General features: G+C 38.6%; 1 protein-coding gene across 1 annotated transcript in view; it reads right to left on the bottom strand.

Moving 5' to 3' along the window:
* The window catches only part of LOC121947463 (formin-like protein 13), a 44,167-nt gene extending 25,016 nt beyond the window's left edge, over nucleotides 1-19,151 (bottom strand). Inside the window, exons 1-9 of the mRNA XM_042492528.1 lie at nucleotides 18,938-19,151; nucleotides 17,584-17,712; nucleotides 16,327-16,401; nucleotides 15,352-15,525; nucleotides 14,992-15,149; nucleotides 14,662-14,850; nucleotides 13,323-13,986; nucleotides 12,061-12,223; nucleotides 3,412-3,523 (exon numbers count right to left, since the gene is read on the bottom strand). Of these exons, the coding sequence (XP_042348462.1) occupies nucleotides 3,412-3,523; nucleotides 12,061-12,223; nucleotides 13,323-13,986; nucleotides 14,662-14,850; nucleotides 14,992-15,149; nucleotides 15,352-15,525; nucleotides 16,327-16,401; nucleotides 17,584-17,712; nucleotides 18,938-19,009 (1,736 nt within the window). The 5' untranslated portion in view covers nucleotides 19,010-19,151. The remainder of the gene's footprint in view (nucleotides 1-3,411; nucleotides 3,524-12,060; nucleotides 12,224-13,322; nucleotides 13,987-14,661; nucleotides 14,851-14,991; nucleotides 15,150-15,351; nucleotides 15,526-16,326; nucleotides 16,402-17,583; nucleotides 17,713-18,937) is intronic.
* Between the last annotated feature and the right edge of the window lie 295 nt (nucleotides 19,152-19,446).

The raw sequence follows: 19,446 nt of genomic DNA, 5'->3' as shown, positions 1-19,446 counted from the left end.
TGTAAACAGCCAGCAGCCAGCAACGGCAGAGAGTTGTTGCAGCACCTGTTGAGAGTGGTTCTTTCAAAAGTTTTGCAGTTGTAATTCGCTTTCTAAAAAGGCGCATAGGTGTGATGTTACTTTTCGTAACATTTATTGGTTTTATATTTGGGGTTTGAAATTTATGGACTGAAGACACATGTTGGAGTACCCATAAGTGGCCACATTATGTGGGCATTAAGTGCTATTTCACACTAGGACGTGCTGAGATCAATTAATCATTTTTTATTCAATAATGTGTTCACTGGTTACTGCTATTGTACAGTCTCACCTCCATAGACTGCCACATTCATATTTTGTTGTATTTTGCGAAAGCTGCAATGACTGATAATTGCTCACCATTGTTAGTTTGTTTTGGTACAGCTACTCTTAATGGATGGAGACTTTTGTATTCTGTTGGATGGTGAGTTTTAAAATGGGAAATTTATGTTTTCTGGCTCTCCTTTTTTGTTTAATTTAAAGCCAAAGAACTGCAAAATAGGCACATTTACATTTTTTTTGCTAACAAGAGCGAACATGGAGTTAGAGGTACAGGGGTTATAATGTACTGGGTCAAATGTATGCTAGCATGGTAGGCTTTTTTTTCTTCTTTCAATAAGCTTAAGTCTAACAATGTGGAGAGAAAGCAGAAAGAGAAGTATACTGAATACAGCACAACATTCATGGTGCATAATTAATATCCTTCTTGATCGTGCACACGTGAGAATATTAAGGGTTCTGTGCGGATCAATATACTGCATGCAGATATACAATGAAATGAGATTTTATCCATTTTAAAAGTCAAATTTGTTAGTTAGTCAAAGTTAGTGTGATTGGACCAAATTGCCATGTTGCGCAGACTACTAGGGATAGGCTTAATTTGCATTAACTGTTGCACTCACAACATCGCAAAATCCTGGAGGGACTGATTAACTGACTGGTCCACATCAGACAGGAAACAAGACACCCACAGTCACATGGCTAAGAATAAACACCAAAAAGAAATACAAAATAATCTCACATGTAAAGGAAAAAAACTCAGCTGACAGAACGGAGGAAAGCTTGACAACAGTCACAAAAACTTTCCTTCCAGAGCGGATGTCTGTAGGTGCCATGATGAATATTTTATTGCTAAGAGGAAAGAGTGCATGTTGAAAATGTATACTGGTCTACTGTATATGGAGTTATGGACTGGATTTCTTGTGACAACCAGTGTGTGAATTTTCTCCCGAATTGATGCCTCAAATTTACAGGTCTTTTCAAAAATGTAGCTTATGTTGTATTTATTTATTTTATTTATTTATTTGCATGTTATGTTAAAATGTTAGGAGCAGCACTCGGCTAACATGGTTAATATATCAGTGGCTACATTTGTGAAAACTATAAAAAATAGGCAAATTAATACATTTAAAGTATGTGGTTCTGATCCTTGTCTGTATCTGAAAATCCACATCTCTGTCTTTTAAAATACAATAAACATAAATTAGTTTATGTGCAAAATATCAGTCATATTTATCCAACACGAAACAAATCACAACAAACCCCCAACATAGATTCATTTTAAAAATGTATGTCACAGCTGGGGATGTTTTCCTTTTTGCTTTCCCATTTTAACCTTTGTCTCTTTATGTCATCGCATGCTCTTAAGCTACCTCCCTTGGACCACTGCCATTCCATTGATTTCGAGCGGCCTGGAGAAAGCAGAGTAATTAAAAGCCAAGTAGCGCTGATGGCCCTCGTCAGCTTCTACAAAACAGCACGGCGCTGATGGGAACAGCCATTTACTCGCTTGCACTGAATTTGAACCCCGCTCATCTTAAATTGGACTTCCTCCCCCTGTCATTTCCGTGTATTCTGACCTCAAACCAAAGGCATTCACTTTTTCATGAGACCGGCTATGTGCCGCTGGAGTAGCGCTGGCCATTAATATTGCAGCACCTGTTGGGAGTGGTTCTTTCAAAATTGTATTCCTCAGGCCTACGCCACGACGCATTAAAATATATATTATGTTTTCATAGAATAAATAAAATCCTCCACACAGTACATTAGATCACTCGCCTTCCAGGAGGTCAGCATCCAAGCCACTGAGTAAACTGCAGGTAAGAGTTGGGAAGCATTTTACCCACCTCCAGTGTTTTATTCCCAGGGGCATGTCAATGGTTTCCATTTCCGCAAATAACCCCAGATAAAACTTTTATTAGTAAGCTGCTCTGGTAAAAGGTTCTGGCATCTGCTTTTTAGTATTAGAACACTGTGAGGGATGCTGTGCAAGCCATGTGTCCTCATCACATGAACTGGCAGTGTTTTCCTGTTTCACATTTTCCAGGCTGCAACATGCACTCCCTCGATGATGATTTACGGAGCTGCAAGGTTGTTGTTTTTTTTTTTTTATGTCTCTGCAGAGGCCAAAGGCTTTTTATTTTCAGGTTGTATGTGCATCAGTCCATCGGACAATTTTTGTGACCTCCATATCTCGAGAACTCCGTTAGGGATTTTTTTCAAATGTAACACAAACATTTACTTGGACTTAACGATGAAATGATTTCATTTTGGTGGTCTTAGGTCAAAGGTCAAGGTCACTATGACTTTAAAGCTATCTCATTCTTGTAAACACATTATCTCTTGAACACCTTGAGGAAATTTCTTCCAATTTCACACACACTCACTTGGTTTCTAGGATGAATTGATTAGATTTTGGTGGTCAAAGGTCAAAGCTCACAGTCCCTGTGACCTTTGCTGTCTTATTCTTGTGAATGCAATATCTCAATAACACCTTGAGGAAATTTCTTAAGATTTGCATAAACCGTCTAGTGAACTGAAGAAGACTGGTTAGAATCTGGTAGTCCAAGGTCAAAGGTCAAGGTCACAGTGACTTCATAAAACATGTTTCTGGCCATAACTCAAGAATTCATCGGCTCACATATCAAACAAATGTCTGATAGGTCATAAAGATGAAGTTTGACATTTTATATCCATGAGTTCACAGGTCAGCTGTGATATCACAATATTCTGCAAAAACACTTTTCTGGCCATAATTCAACGTCATAACTCAGGAACAGACGGGGAGACATTTGGTCAGATACTGAATTGGTGATTCTAATCTCAAAACTGTGCTGATTGTTTGGATCTTCTGTGCTGCCAGGGGGAGGATGTGTGTTAAATATCCACATTTTCACACACATGGATGTAAACTGCAAGCGCAACTTAACTGGTGCGCGGAGGCGTACAACCACTTGGCAGTATTTCTAGTTTCTCAGAGGTTTTGTCTCTGCCAACGAAAACACACATCAGCCGCCCATGATCTCAGGCGCAAAAAGTCACTCACCCCTCGGCTTCAGTTGTGACGCTACCAGGAATGAATACAAATCAGCGTTTTTTGGCACAAAGTCATACCTCCTCAGAGAGGTGATGTGCTCATCAGACAGGCCTCCATCTTCCTCATTAATGATGAACAGTTTGTCCTTCAGCTCTCCCGGTTGCACTGGAAAACTTTTGAGGAAAATGTCTGGAAGAACAATAGATTAAAAAAAGTCAACAACACTCAATGGTACATGAAAGCTTTCCTCTTGACAGATAGTCTTCTTATCCTGCGATGAAATGACTCAAAAAGCATTCTGAAGACAAAGGGTCCTTTGCTTAATTACTTTCCCCAAAATGCCTCAGGGAAATGCACAAATTTGCATTCTATCAAGTCAAAGCTGATGTGATTTTTTTTTTTTTAACGAAAATGCCTCTGCATAATTCAGAAGCTGTGAGACGCATTCATTAGGAGCCAGCTTCAGGAATTTTAGACATGTATGTAAAGTAAATGGTGATTTTTTACAAAATACAGCTGAGATGCTTGAGCCAGAGTCAGACACTCGGGCATTGATTTGGAAGTGTCACTTCCAATTTTCTTTTGTGAAGTTGTGAGGTTGTCAACCAACTTGTGATCAAAACTTTTTCTGAAGTAGAGCCTTGTTGCCCTTAATTTTGAATGCTGAAAATACTCCGTGAGACGTTTGAAAGGAATACTTTGACATTTTGTGAAATGAGATTTCTTGTTGATAGTTAGGTGAGAAGAAGGCACCCCAGTCGCCAAAATAACATTTTGGCGACTGGGGTGCCTGTTTCTGCAAACTACAGATGTTTTACAATTATAAAGACTCAGACTCACGACATAGTTCATGTTAGATGTATAAAAGCTGAGTTTTTTATCAGAGGAAGAGGATGAAGGATGGCTTGACAGCTGCTAGACTTCTGTTCAACACCAACAGAGGCAGGTGTTTTTGAACAGTTTGGTCAGTATGTCCACTATTTTTAGCCCAGACATGATGTTTTCCGAGCCCCTCGTTTTGTGCCAAAAAATAACAATGTTAACCAGTGTTGTAAACATAACATTAAAAATTAAAATGTAAAGAAATGTTAAGTTTCAACATATCCACTGAAACATACAAATATATAGGTGGGTTTTCAAAAATGTACAAGGCCAACATTTATTCTAGTGATTGGACTGAAGATCGATGCCACTGTCTGTTTAATATGAAGCTATGACCAGCAGCTAATTAGCTTAACAGAAATACTGAAAAAGGAAAAAGAGCAAGCTTGGCTCTGTCCAAAGTTAACAAAATACACGCACCTCTGAAGCTAATAAACTTCATTTTTTTAATCCATTCATATATACATATATATATATATTTATATATATATATACTGTATATAGCTGATACCAATTGTTAGTACTAAATGAGGCAGGTAAACTTTGGAACTAGTATGCATTTACAATAAAAAATTAAAACATTTCTGTCAAAATTTGGAATATAACAAACTCTAACAAAACTTTTTAGAATGCCTTTAGCAAATGTTTATTTAAAACCTTTCAGCATCATAAACACCAAGTTTCCTGCAACTTAACTTGTCGACCCCTAATCTTTAGAGGTGCTTGGAGGCAAATTTTGTAACCTTCGGAGAGAACCAGGCTAGCTGTTTCCCGTCTTTATGCTAAGCTAAGCTAACCAGCTGCTGGCTCCAGCTTCATAGTGAACACACACACAGACATGAGAGGCGTAAAGACAGAGCAGATCAGTGCATTTCCTGTGGTGTCAAACTGTCCCTTTCACTTCACTTCCAATTGGAGTCAAATTGTGCTATTACTGAATCCAAGTCATAAAATGATTGAAAATCTCCTCATAACAAAGTGAATAAAATAATCATGTTAAATGTTGAGAATTTTGGATCTACAAAGCTGTAATCAACGCGTCTCTAAATCCTTGACATTAAAGACCGGAGACAGTAATTCCCTCACCGGGGCCAACAAAGGCTTTCATGTCGCACTTCCAAATGAAGAATCTCAACATCAAATATTAAGAAACAATTTTGAGTGCTACCGCTGCCCTCCAGAGTGAGAGTTAGGCGTCTGGCCTAAAATAACACAGTGCAAATCAAGCCCTTTGTGGACTGGCACTCAGACAAACTGGGCATTGCCCTGACAAATTAGAATATGGAGATGGAGAGTGTATCCCACTGGGCGCAGGAAGCCACAGGTGTACTTTTAATTAGGAGTGCGACATTTCTAGTCATTAAGTAGGCAGCATGCACAGGGGCTCTCAAGGTAAATAACCACATTAGTCGGAAACACATCCTAAACAGAAACGCAGATCATACCGAACCACAGAATCTCAGCAAGTGGTAGAAAGATTCACTCAAGTATTGAACTTAATTACACATTTGTACTCTTGTATTTACGTTTTATACTACTGTAAACGTAGAGTCCACAACTTTTGAGAGGGAAAATATTGTGTTTAGTAACCCGCTGTAATTATTTGGCAATTATTATTTCTTTTCATATCAAGCTCATTAAAAAAGTACTATTTGTGCTAGTTTTTTGGCTGAAAAACACCTTCTGTCTAGTTGAGATTCCTTGTCGCAATTTCACTCAGGACACATTTCTTGTCTCTCATGGTTTTATTTAAATAACTGTTACCCAATGTGCAGTATTTTGCAGCAGATATCAGAGAAGTTTAAAAAAACAAAAACAGATTTGTGCATTACTTTTTTCTTTCTTTCGTCTCTCATTAATCGTCCCACAGACCCTCAGGTTTATGTTATGACTCTTTGGAGGGGGAGAAGTAGTTAAAACGAGCTTCACCTCCTCCAGTTAAAGCAGCATAATGCAGCATATGCATTGATACAGCAGCAATGTAAAATTATTCAGCAAAGAGAGGCATTTTTCTACAGAAGAAGTTCTTTTTAGTAGCTTGCTTCATCTAGTTCTGTGCTTTTATTTAGTAGGATTTGAATGCAGGATTTGTAGATTTTTTGAAAGGTGGAGGAGAGTGGGGGGATGACATGCAGCAAAGGGCTGCTTTACCAGGTTAACTAGAAGCCACCCTTGGCTTTTTCTTACATTTTTGGTTCTTTTATGATAAATGATTTGTTTTGCATGGTTTATCTACATAACAAGTAAAAAAGCACATCAAGTCTTTCTCCCTCATTGAGAAATTCTGGATCCTGCTTGCACTCAGTTTCGCTTTCCACTTATCAGTGTGCACAGAGCTCTGACCAGTTTAATGCATCAAGACGGCTAGTTTTTGCATTAGAGGAAATAACAGAGTGATTCAGCAATACATGTTTGAGCCTCTAACAGACTCAGACAATGAGTGTGTTGTGCAACAAAATCGGTGACTAGCAGACAGAATAACAAGGGTAGTTATCGTCTTCTTGTTTTTTGTTAATTTGTTAGCTTGTAACTTAAAGTGGCTGACACAGTGTTAATGCTTTTGAAACAGTAATATCAGCTACGATGTTAGTGTTTTCATATTGTTACTATGTAGTTATATACCAGAGCTGACACACATTAGTGTTAGTGTATGTAAAACAAACAATAGCAGTGTTTTCATGTTGCTACATTGTTATTATGTGGTTATACACCAGAGTTCTCATGTTTGAAGAAAGATATATTAAGAGTCTCACCAAGATGTTGATATTATGTGTGATAAGTCTGCTCTGTACAAGGTTTCAGGTTTCTCTCCTGGTGTTGTGTCGAAGTCTGTTTTCTCATTGATATGTGTTTCACGTATTGGGGTACACACATGAGCGGATGCAGGCAAGTGACCGTTGCATGCCATGGCGATATTTGTGCTGGCAGTGATAGCATGTGATGGTATTTGTTAGCCAGCTTGCTGATAAATACAGTGAAATTTGATTTTTTTTTTCCATTTTCTAATGTTTCATGCTAGCCAGGCAGCATCTCTCATTTGAGGCAGTATGTATTTTTCATGGCCAAAATTCAGTATCGACTTGGTAGACACAACAACAACAGTCATGTACTTCATTGCTATTGGTTGAGGCTGCGACTTTGACGGTCAGAGTTCACCAAAGTTGAACTCCATGCAATGCGAATTTACGTTGCCAACAGAAGCAGATGTTTTATTCACCACTTTGCCTGCATATCATGGAGGTGAACGGAAAGCAAATATTCACCTATGTTATTGCACCCTTAGACAGTGATTGGCCGTTTGTATTTGTGACGTAGCTTGTCACGACCTTGTCTGACCAGGCTTCTCCCTCCAGGAGCCTGATGGGTGGAGCTGGGTCATCAGGGAATTTCAGCTCACCTGTGCTGGCAGCTAGACTATATAAAAAGGAGGCAGTTCGCCTCTCTCTCTGTCCCCTGGCTCTTTTCGCCGGTGTATGTGTGTTGAATTTTGGATGTTAGGGAAGTGCACGGACATGACCCCTTCAGTAGAGGAATGTTAAATCACCTCTCTTGTGACAAACTTTGCACAGATACAAGTCATCAAGTTCAGACAATTTAGAGGATGTAAACACATTTTTGAGTGAAGGGGACTTTAACTAAAGGATCTTAATAATTCTCTCACCACTGATCTCATCAAAAGTGACGGGTGACTCAGACATATAGCAGTAGATATTACATCAAAAATTTAAAGTGATTTGAAAGTCGTGGTGGCATGCACACACACACAAACTTTGTATCCTCGTCTTTAATCTGCTCTGTAGGTATTTCTCTAAAGAATGTAATCAAAAACAAATCAATACGAGCTACAATCTTGTTGTCAAAAGTCTGTAGGATTCCTGCAGAGCACTAAAAATGGTATAAATAAGTACATGGATCATCACAGCACCGTCCTGTGGATTCTCGACACAGCCGATGTTCTTCTTACCCACAAGGATCAAGTTGATTACCAGAGGAAACCACTCAAAACCGCAGTACAGCAGTAATACAACCACCTGCTCAAGCTGTCTTACTCCATCTGCTTCAGCGTGTAACTGCAAACAACTTAATGTTGTTCAAGTCGCTGAGGACACAGTGAGAGCTCCAGCTTCATACCTGACACTAATTATCAGTTCTGAGTTTGTTTAATTATTGATCACCTACGTGCGATAACATCTGATCGAGGTGTCGTCTGACTGACTGCTGAGCTGTTGCTATCTTTGTAAAAAAAAACAAAAAACTGCAGAGATTTTGCATGCGTACTGGCTCCCAGTGTAATGGGATCAGATGAATAAATAGTGAGGCAAAGAATGAGATATGAGCTGAATAAACAGCACAAATTTAGGCAGGTTTGTGGTAATAAACATGCAAACAAGCGCAGTGAAGGTGTGTGTGTGTGTGTGTGTGTGTGTGTGTGTGTGTGTGTGTGTGTGTGTGTGTGTGTCTGTCTGTCTGTAGGGGGATGCCAAAAGATAGAAAGAGGAGAGAAAAAGAAGTCCTATTACCAGATTTTTTTTCACATGTGGCTTCAATGACGTGAATCCTCTGAGAGTTCCTGTGTTTTCACAGGCAGTTAGCACTTTTGGTCTGATGCTGTTTTCATTACTTTAAAAGAGCTTTTACTGATTATTTTTTTCAATTGTTTATAATATAAATGCAGTGGTGTAGTGTAACTGCAGTTGGTTCATTTACTTAAGTGCCATACTTAAGTCAAAAATGTAGGTACTTCGACTTTACTGGATTATTAGCATTGTATCCTACTTTATACTTCTGCTCTACTAGAGTTCATGGAAAAATGTACTTTTTACTCCACCTAAATTTGGTAGTTTAGTGACTTGTAAACTAGATTTTACATACAAATGTGTGAGTCTAATATATAATGTATTGTCTCATGCTTGGACTAAAGCAGGGTATAGACTGTATGATTTGAGCCCATTTCTGACACGAGTTTTGAGCCACATGACTTATTTTAGAGTCAGACTGAATCGTGTAGTGTACAAGGGGGACTGAACATCAATCAAACCTGTTTAACTGCCCCTGACCGACGGAGCTACTGTGACGTCATCCATTGGCTTGGGGACTGCCATTTTGAATGCAAATTAGCCATTTCAGCTGTCATCATTTTAGTTTTTTGAGCCAGAAGTGACCATAGTTGGATGAGCGAGGAGTAGAGGTGATACATAGACTGTATCAACTCCTCATAGACAGCCTGTGACTCAGACAACCCGTCCTTAAATGTGCGTGACTTTGGGCCTTAATAAAATGTTAACAGGTGATTTATATGAAAATTCACACCTATGCAGTTGTCATGAATGATACAATTAGCTATAGAAACCAAAAGCATTTTTTACGTGGCTGTGAACATGTTTATTTTTGCTGTAAAGTCGAGCATTTTAACTTGGTCTATGGAGACTGGCTCTGTTTTGAAGTCAGCTTCAAGTGGCCGTTTGAGAAACTGCAGGCTGTGACATTTTCATGTTGACTTTGTTTTTCAGCCCGAGTGTTGCAGTTTTTCTATTTTGCGCACACAGTCTGAGCATCAATTGTGAGTTTTGGCTTTACATCAATGATGATTTACTCATACAGTGGGAGTTGGAATTAAACATTTCTAAAACAGCTCAAATTGTACAGTGTATGTCCAGATTTAGCTGTCCAATAGAATATAACATAATTCAAATGAGCTTTCCCTTGATAAACTAAAACCATAAAATTCACAATGTCCACCTACGAATCAATAAAGTATTTCTGATTCTAATAAAATGCTACTTATACATTAGTGCATCACTTATAATAATCCATATTACAATCAGAGGTGCCTTTTTCTGGATTGTGATCACTGTTACTTCTGATCTGTATTTTAATTTATTGTATTTATGGGTTTTAAGGGTTAAGAGAGAGCCAGGGCACAATGCATTTCTTGCACTTAATGTACACTATACTTTTTAATGTAAATGACAAATAAACTAGAACTAAACTCATAGTCTAATTACACTTTGCTGATAGTACTCAAGTGATATTTGAGATGCAGGACTTTTATTTGCAATTTGTAGTATTGCTACTTTTATCTAACAAAATGATCTGAATGCCTCCTCCGCACCTGCTGAAAAATCATTTTCTGTATTGGCGTTAATAGGACCAAAGTAGGTGAGGCAGCAAGACAGAGAGTTTCCCTTGTTCTTCAAATGTTTAAATTTTTCTAAAGCTCGCAGCACAAGGATGCGTGGCCTCGGGTTGCCTGCAGGCTGTCATCACTCAGCTCCCCGCTCCTGACACAACCAAAGTTTCCAGGTCAGAGAGGAGCACAAACTCTGACTGCTGGGGTATTCAGTATCAAGGCAGGAAATCGCTGTCGTTGTCGCTCAGATCCCCTATCCATATTTTATGAACATGTGAACTCTAATTATGTTGCCGGTCTGCACAATCACACTGATTCCATTTAGCAGCCCTCCACCACCACCACATCTGTATCGCCTCGCAGTGTCGCGGCCTGTTGGAGGAAGCTTCTGAGATGTTCTCCCCTGGCTTGGATCGTGAAATATACAAGCCACGTTCACTCAGTTAATCAAAAGTGAAAAGCCATTAGATGAGATATAGAATATGTTCCACTTCACAATGGCTCTGCAGATTGCTCGGGTAGTTGTGGCGCTGCAGGATTGGTGACACACTGCCCCCTGCAGGCACATCGCAGGAACATCCATCTATCTGCTTTACAGCCGCTGTGGCATCATTATAGCCTCACTATGTTTTAAAGGAGCAGAATGGCAACATTTATAGGCCCTCCCTAAAAGAGTTCTCAGGTCAGCGTCCTCTAAATTGGGCAATTATAGTCTAATTTATTAAAATTAAGGAGCCTGACATTAACGTTCCTCCTGCAAGGATCCCTTTCTATGTGGTGCTTCCCTCTGCTGGGTTTATTTCACACCACAACTTCTAATTTACTGAAGGAATAAGCTCCTTTATTTGACTTAATCCAGAAGAATGCCTTTTCATTACAACATGAAAATTAAACTTATTATGTTGCTGTGAAAGTGCTGAAAATGATCCATTGAAGCTGACAATATTCACAACTTCACCCCAACACTCAGACACACTAGGATTTGTACGGTCATGAAAAACCTGGATAAGTCATTGCAAATAGCAATTTCCAGGCCTGAAAAAGTTTTGAAAAACTAAATATACTGTGAAGTTTTGGAATAGTCATGGAATTTTGTTTCACAAACCTGTATAATAACACATAATGCGCCGTCAGAAATGTGAAATCCAACGATGATTTCTGTTTTTACAGTTTCTGACTGTGATTAATTGTGTCATCTTTGATGTTTTCTTGAAAAATCACCCAAAACTTTAAAGAAAAAAGTCACAGTTTTTTTCCTTTATATTGCAAAAAATAAATTAAAAAGGATATTGCCGATTTTTAAAAAAAAATCAAGATGTTTTGAAGAAAAAAGAAATGCCAAAGATTGTTAATAAAAAACTTTTTTTGAGAAAAAAAAGTCATTAAAAAAGTCTCTGCCCAGTGTTTAGAAATTATTTTATAGGCCTCCCCCTTTTTGCACCACCCCCTCCCCTCACATAAATAACAAATAGTCCCTACGCTTAAAAAATATATGTATTTTCAGTTCTAATCCTGTTTTAATTCATTATTTTATAAATGATATATATTTCTAAAACTGTTATATAGTTGTGATAAACAGCCAGTGAGGAGATTTGATGGTCATTTCAGAGAATGTATGGTCTAAAATTTGCCTCAAAGTCATGTAAAAGTCATGGAAACGTGTTGTTAAAAATGTGTATGAACCCTGACACTCAGTCATTGTAGAGATACTCACTGAAGTTGTGTGCAATCTTCTGGTTGAGCATAATATGCTGCGTATGGCTCGGCTCTGCCACATCAAACGTCCCCAGATCTTTGACGGCAAATTGCTCATATAGGCGCGATGTGTCGATTTCAATCCTCCTGCCGCTTTCTTGTGTCCAAAATGATTTTGCAATCTGCCAAGAAACAAATTAATTCAGGGCTGAGACAACTCTATTATATGAGGAAATCAATGTTAACATTACAAAGGAGCAACGCTGGGGAAGCAATAGCTGACAGTGAAAACAAAGAGTAATTCCCAACAATGATGCAATATGAGGAATAATGAAGTGAAACCAAGTTGAAACTGACCTTTCAGAGTTTGCCACAATCAGAAAGCACTGCATTTAAATATGAATAATCCACACTAATGAGACACTTTGTAAGCCCTATACTTAAAGGGTATCTTTGGTATTGTCCAACCTGGATCCTGTTTTCCCAAGTTTTTCTGTCAAAGTGATTAATGGGAACAGCAATTTTTGAAACTGGTCCAGTGTTGAGTGAGAGAAACCGGCTTCAGTGTAATTATTTGGGGAAATAGAGCACTGTCAATGTACACTGACTGAAAGTGCTTGTTTTTACCACTGATAGGCTCAGATTACAAGTGTCTGACAACATTATGGAAAGGATCTCTACAGAGTGAAAGAGTGAGATCATTTTTGTTTAACCAGAAACAGCCCTGAAATCACCATCACCAAAACCACCAAACTCCATGTGAATAAACAATAATTTAAGAGTGTATAGAGACAGCCTATTTTGACACCGAACTGGGTGATTGTTTTTGTTTTAAAACATGCAGTATAAAAAAAGTAATAAAAATACTTGTTTAAAAAAAGTACACAAAAATTAAAGTAAAATAGTAAAATAAAGTAAAATAAAACAAAAACAGGAAGTTACTTGAAAAAAGTGCTTAAAAATATATAATATATTTTTCAATATATAATTTTGATAATTATAAATGCAGTTTTCTAGATTACATTTCCCTTATTTTTTATTAATTTTCTAAATCCACTATTTTCTTGCATTTTGCAGGACATTTCTTGCCCAGTTGACTTTTTCCCCATATTTTCAAAAGAAATATAACAAATTTGCTCAGAGATTTAAATGCTTGTGAAAAGCGTCAGAGCACAGCACAAAAAATTGATGTCTATCCAGGTTTTAAGGGGTTAACTGTCAAAATGTGGTACTTCAGTGTCTTCTGATGAACAAAGTTTAACTGAGAAGTGACAGCATTACCTTATCTGAGACAGCTACATCCCAGTGGAAAGCCTTGGTGCGTGGTTTTCTTGACTGCATCAGGGTTTTAAAGGGTAAAGGTGGGGGTACCGGGACCCTCGGGGGCGAGGGCCCTTTCACACCTGATGAGCCAGATTCATGGTTAAGAGACTCTGGGACCGTGGAGGAGGATGTGAGGGCAGTAACGGAGGGTGAGGGTCGAGGGGAAGTGGGTGAAGACAAGGCAAAGACAGCGGGGGAGGTTGGTGAGGTCGGTGACGGGACGGGAGGCAAAATATCAGGCTTGATATCAGCAGCGTTTCCTTTGCTGCGAGGTTTAGGAACAGGCTTTGCATAATCGGCTGAGGGATAACTTTGACTCGTGTCACCGGCTGATAAATGATCTCCACCCACAGAAGCGGGATCTGCATGTTCATAATCAACTGGAGGATAAGTCATATTTCTGCCGCCAAATCCACCGCTTGACTCGAGATCTGTGTCAGTGTCCTCCGCGTCTTCGGCTATACTGAGATTTCGCAGTTCCTTCGTTTCCACAAAAAAGTGTTCCGCCATCGACTTCCTCTTCCAGTCTGAGCACAGTTTGTGAATGGCCTTGACCCAAGCGTCTCGCTCCCTCTGGACGGCCCCGGGGGCAGCTGTTTGATGCGGTACAGGCACCTTGAACCTGAAATAAATCCACAAAACTCAACTTCACTCATTAGCTAAGATAATTCAAGTAATGAACACTTGAGGCCTTTATTTTTGTTATTACTCGTATGAGGCCGCATAAGTGCTACAAAATAACTAAATGCATTGTAGAAGAGACTGCTAAGAGACTGCTAATTGACATTTCACTTTTTTGCGAGACTGTGAATTATTTTGAAGAGAAACCGCTGATATCGTGGACAGAATTCATTAAATGCTTAAATGTAAGGACTTTTTTTAATGTATTATTGTTAAAATTAATGATTGATTAATTGTTATTTGAAAAAAAATTGCTTATTTGAAATGGTAGCAAATGCCCTTTTCCTCAAAGAAAGACGAAAATTATAATTACTTAAAAAATTAAATTTTTAAAAATCCCAAAACAAACAAGAAAAAAAAATACTGTCTGTAATGTATTTTTAAAGATAAAATTTGTACTCTAGTGTTCTCCCTTTTTTTGTTTTTGTTTTTGTTTTTGTTACCCCTTTCCACAGCAGCAGATTGCTTAGCTTCTGTGGCAGTTCTCCCATCTGCCTCTCCAAACTGGGAGCATGGCGACCGCCATCTACTGTCAGTAATACACTGACTATTAATAAGTACCTCGTTCAACCCCACTTCAAAAACCTGAACTTCCCCTTGAGTAATCCTCACTCACTTGTACTCATTTTTGTGGGTGATCAGGGTGAAGCTGTCGGAGCTTTGAGGTTTCTGAACTCTGGTGTCTCCGTCTGACAGGTGAATCACGGTGGACCTGGGCACCGAGGTCGTCACCTCACCGTCAGCGGGGGCCTGTCGCCTGAAGGGGACCAGTGTTAGCTGGCCCTGGTGGAGATGAACATCATATCTGGAACAAAAGAGAAGGTAACGTAGACTATGATAACAGGATCTGAGCTGTTCACAGAGTATTTTACGTCTCTTAAAATATGTCTGGAGTCAAAACCAGCTAACAATCCGTAATGATTAGAGTCTTGAATAAGGTTCGTACTTCACCCATTTGAACGATGCCAGGCCTCCTCGGTGCAGCAACAAGACGCCCTCCCGAAGGCTCTCTGATCTTTGAGGCTGCTGCTGTGTTTCTGCATTACCCTCCTCAGGATCACTGTATATGTTCCCATAAATGATCTGATTCACAAGCTGCATCATCTGAGAATCACCAGCAGGAAAAAAAATCCCAATAAAAGCGTCAATAACACCTGGCCACAGAGGAGTACAAGACCTTCCTCGTCTTGCTTTAACATAATTGACAGCCTCGGCAGAGTTTTATATAAAAAAAAAAGCAGGACACTTTTACATGCACTGGTTTATTTTTATAGTTTAAAAGTACCTGCTCTGAGTATAAATTCACCTTGTGTTTGTCCTCCAGTGAAGTGGCCTCTAATTCATAATCATGATGTCCTTTCAAGGAAATGGTGAACCTGGAGCCCACTCCATCATCACAACTCTTGACAGTGGAGAAGGGGAATTGTCGCTTGATGATGCCTTTCTCGATGTTGCACAGCATTTTGGTCTTGAAATCAATCTGGTTTGGTCACCATGAGAGAGTTTAAATTAGTGTGTTAGCTTCCGTCTGCTGAATACATAATGCAGAGAAAATTATCTTATTTCATCTTCAGGTATAATTTTCTAGCCACATTAGCACACTGGTCCACACTGAAGTATCTCAACAACTACTCTGACGTTTTTAAGGTAGTCATCATCCCCAGAAGATGAATCCTATTGACTTTGAGATTTGGAGCAAATGTTCATATCCCGCTCTTGATGAATTGTATTTTCTTTGGTGATCAGCTAAAGGAGGAATATGTAGGATTTAGGGAGATCTATTCAAAGAAAGGAACACAATATTCACAGCTATAATTTTGTTAGTTTTTTTTTTTTGTTTTTATTATTATTTCAGCCTGGGATATGTCAATGATTAGCAGTTACATTGATCATGACAGTACACCTAGTGGAGATAGCATGTGTTTTCTCCGCAGCTAATCAGGTGGAAAATGGTTAAGACAACAAATTTCAAATCAAAAGCCCAGAATGATACCCAGATATAGGACAATGCATGTTTTTAGGGTTTGATGGTAGGTTATAATTTGTCCAATACTATAATTTATGACCAAATATTTGCAAAACTAATGAAATTCCCATCAGCCTTCGATGTATGTATGTTTAAGGCAAATTAGCAAATGTAAGCATGCAAAAATAAACAGCATGCAAAAAACACACGAAACAAAGATGCCGAACATGATACCTGCTAAACATCATGTTAATACTGAACCTCAAAGCTGCTAGTGTGGCTGTATGCTCGTTGTTTTTTTTTTGTTAAACTCACCTGAACAACCCGCTTCTGCCACCTGTAGCGGCTGTGCTTGTGAACACTGAAGTTGTACTGTGAGGGTGGCGGTTCCTGCAACAAACAAAACACACACACAAAAAAAAAACCCACATACTGCAGTTACATGAAAGATAACGTTGAGGACAGTTGTATCGTTTGTCCTTTGTTTCCTGCTAAGGTGCAGCGCAAACAGCTCCCACATTCCTTCATAACAATAACCTGTGAGTAGACACAACTGGCACCAGATAGATTTAAAAACTGATCCAGCAGGCTGAGCAGCTCATTAACAAAACACTGTTTACAAGACAGGCTTCCTACAACTTCAGAGGGTACAAGTAGGTAATTCATGAAGCAATATAAAATGCAATTAATATCCTGTCTACCAACACCTCTGAAACTCACAAAATAGTATGTTTTGTTTGTTTAACACTGGCATATTGTCACCTTCACATGACAAACCTTTAAACAGACAGTGGCCTTTTTAGACATCCAGCAGATACACAGCAACATTAGCATTTATATGAAGTCGTGTTTCTGGTGGTGTGATAGTTTAAAGTCCGAAATTCACTCTCCTTTTTGGCTCTATTTTTGGTCTCCACCGACTACTGAGGAAAAATATTTGGTTATTTAGCCGTCAAGTGTTCTGTTATATATTATATTTTCACCAGCAAGAAAATACACAGACAAATATGTCTTAATGAGGAGTTATGTGGTGTAACTTTTTCTTGATGTACAGCTGATTGCAGAAACTTCACTGTCAGACTGCATATTCACTCAGCTCACAGTATTTATTAACACACTACATAGAGAAGAGTGCATGACTCTGTGTGTGTGTGTGTGTGTGTGTGTGTGTGTGTGTGTGTGTGTGTGCCACTAAAGCGGTTGTTTTTGGGCAAAACATGATCTTCTTTTAACCATATTCAAGTTGTCTAAAAATAACCATGTTAAATGCAGCACTATTAAAATGTAAAGTTTCAACATATTCACTACATAATAAGATGCAAGCGTAGCATATCTGTAGTGTGCAGAAACATAAAATGCCAACATTTATTGTGTGAATTGGGTTGCTATGGAGTGCTTCATAATTTTGGTTTTCTGTCCCATGACTCACTGTGTGCTGCCTGCCCTGCACCAAACAGAAGCCCCCATTTTCCTCAATATAGAGCAGAAAACTGTACTCAAACTTAAGTCAGCACGAGAGCTTTGGTGTCACAGCCCACAAACATACAGTATTGAGGATTAAAATGTTGGTACCTCTTCAGCCAGGCTCTTCCGTCTGAGCAGCTGCTGTCTGTCCTTCCTGGCCTGGTTCAGAGCATCCTCAATGGACAGCTCTCCGCTCTTCACCTTGTTCATGATGCTCAGCTGCATCTCATTGCTCAACTGAAAGCAAAACAAAAAATCTGCTGAATATTGATAAATATAAAAATAAAGTGTATGAATGCGTGAGAAATGTTAGGTTGATTTTCTTTCTTTTTAGGGAAAAAATTAGGGAAAAGGCAGTGAGAAACTTGAAAAAAAAATTTACCTAAAAATTTGCAAAAAAAAATAATAAAAAGTTAAAAAAAAAAAATTAACATTAGCATAAAAGCAAAACAATGAGAACAAACAAAAGGAAAGTTTTAAAAAACAAGGGAATGCCTTGGGAAGAAAGTACTTAAAAATTATATAATATTTAAATAATTATATCTGTAAAACAAATCTATAATATATAATACAAATATAGTTTGTGGACATTTTTCTATAGCTTTTTTTAAAAGAAAAAAATCCTCTAAATCTGCAAATTTCTTGCAATTTTTGGGACATTTCTTGCCACAGATGGTCTTTACCTTTTTTCTCATGTTTTCAAAAGAAAATGAAACCAACGTGCTCAAAGTTTTAAATTTGAAAGGCATCTGAAAGTAGCACAAGAAAAGTGATGTCGTTCCAGGTTTCACAGGGTTAAGAGGAAATCTGAGCACACTGTGTGTGAATAAGTCTGGTTGATATTTCCCAAAATATTCAGGTACAGATTTAAATATGCATGGTAGTGTGACAAAATACAGCCCTTTAAAGTGTTGCATTTGGAAAACAAACAAATAACTCACAGGGAACTACAAAGCTATTTCCAAACTTCCTTTAGGGCTTTCACGCTCTTCCATTTAGCTGTCGTGGAGAATTTTGTTTCAGCAATATTTCACCGAAGCACTGCTTAAGTCTTCTTTTTAGATTATTTATGATTAGTCGGGATTAGTCAGCCTCAGCTCACTGGAATTGTAAAGAGGAACGGCCGCATTTCTAAGCACAAACAGCATCTGTTACAAACATACTATTACAGGAACATACTGTGTTCCTTAATCAGTCACTGTCTGCCACATTTCTGAGCAAATAGTTGTTTCTTTGTGGGAAAATACTAACAGCAGGGAAGTTGGGTTGAATTGAGGAAGTAAGAAATGCTTGATTGACTCCCATAAACCCAAACTCTTGTATCCTCTGACGTTAATGAAAGCGAGAGTGCTGATCTCCAGGGGCATCGATTTTACACTTACTGGCAATTCACAACTTGACACTTGCTGTTAAAAGAACTTACTGCTCAATGCTTGTCTGTGTATGTAAAGTTGATTCTTACCTGTGGAAAGTCTTCATGTTTGTCCATTTTGGATGGATTGTCTTTCTTCTTTGATCCTAAAGTTGGCATCATTACTTTCTAGATTTCACAAAAATATCCATGCAACCGCTTAGTCCAGGAAACTGATCCTCTTTTATGGCCAAGATATGAAAGATTCTTTGTTTTTTTTTTTGTCATGAAAAACCTAAACAGAAGTGCTGAACAAACTGCTTCTCTGACCTGGGAAATGGGAAAGTGCTGTGATTTGTGTCACACTTTGTGCCACCGCCCTCTTTCAGATCAGGTTACACTTCTTCCAGGTAGTTACTGTTCAGCCACTCCTACAGCAAAGCACAGGCTACCTCTGCAAAACAGCGACCATTTTCTGTCAGTTTACTTGTCTCCACTTGCAGTAAAATTTGTCTTATCTGATGCAGATCCTGTTTGACCCAGAAGAGAGCGCAGAGAAACCTGCTGCTTTTTCTCAATACTCATAATACCAAATTAAAATACAGTAATGCAATTTATGT

Source organism: Plectropomus leopardus, chromosome 8, assembly GCF_008729295.1.
Source record: "Plectropomus leopardus isolate mb chromosome 8, YSFRI_Pleo_2.0, whole genome shotgun sequence".
Taxonomy (NCBI): domain Eukaryota; kingdom Metazoa; phylum Chordata; class Actinopteri; order Perciformes; family Serranidae; genus Plectropomus; species Plectropomus leopardus.
This window is presented reverse-complemented; position numbering and strand designations above follow the sequence as displayed.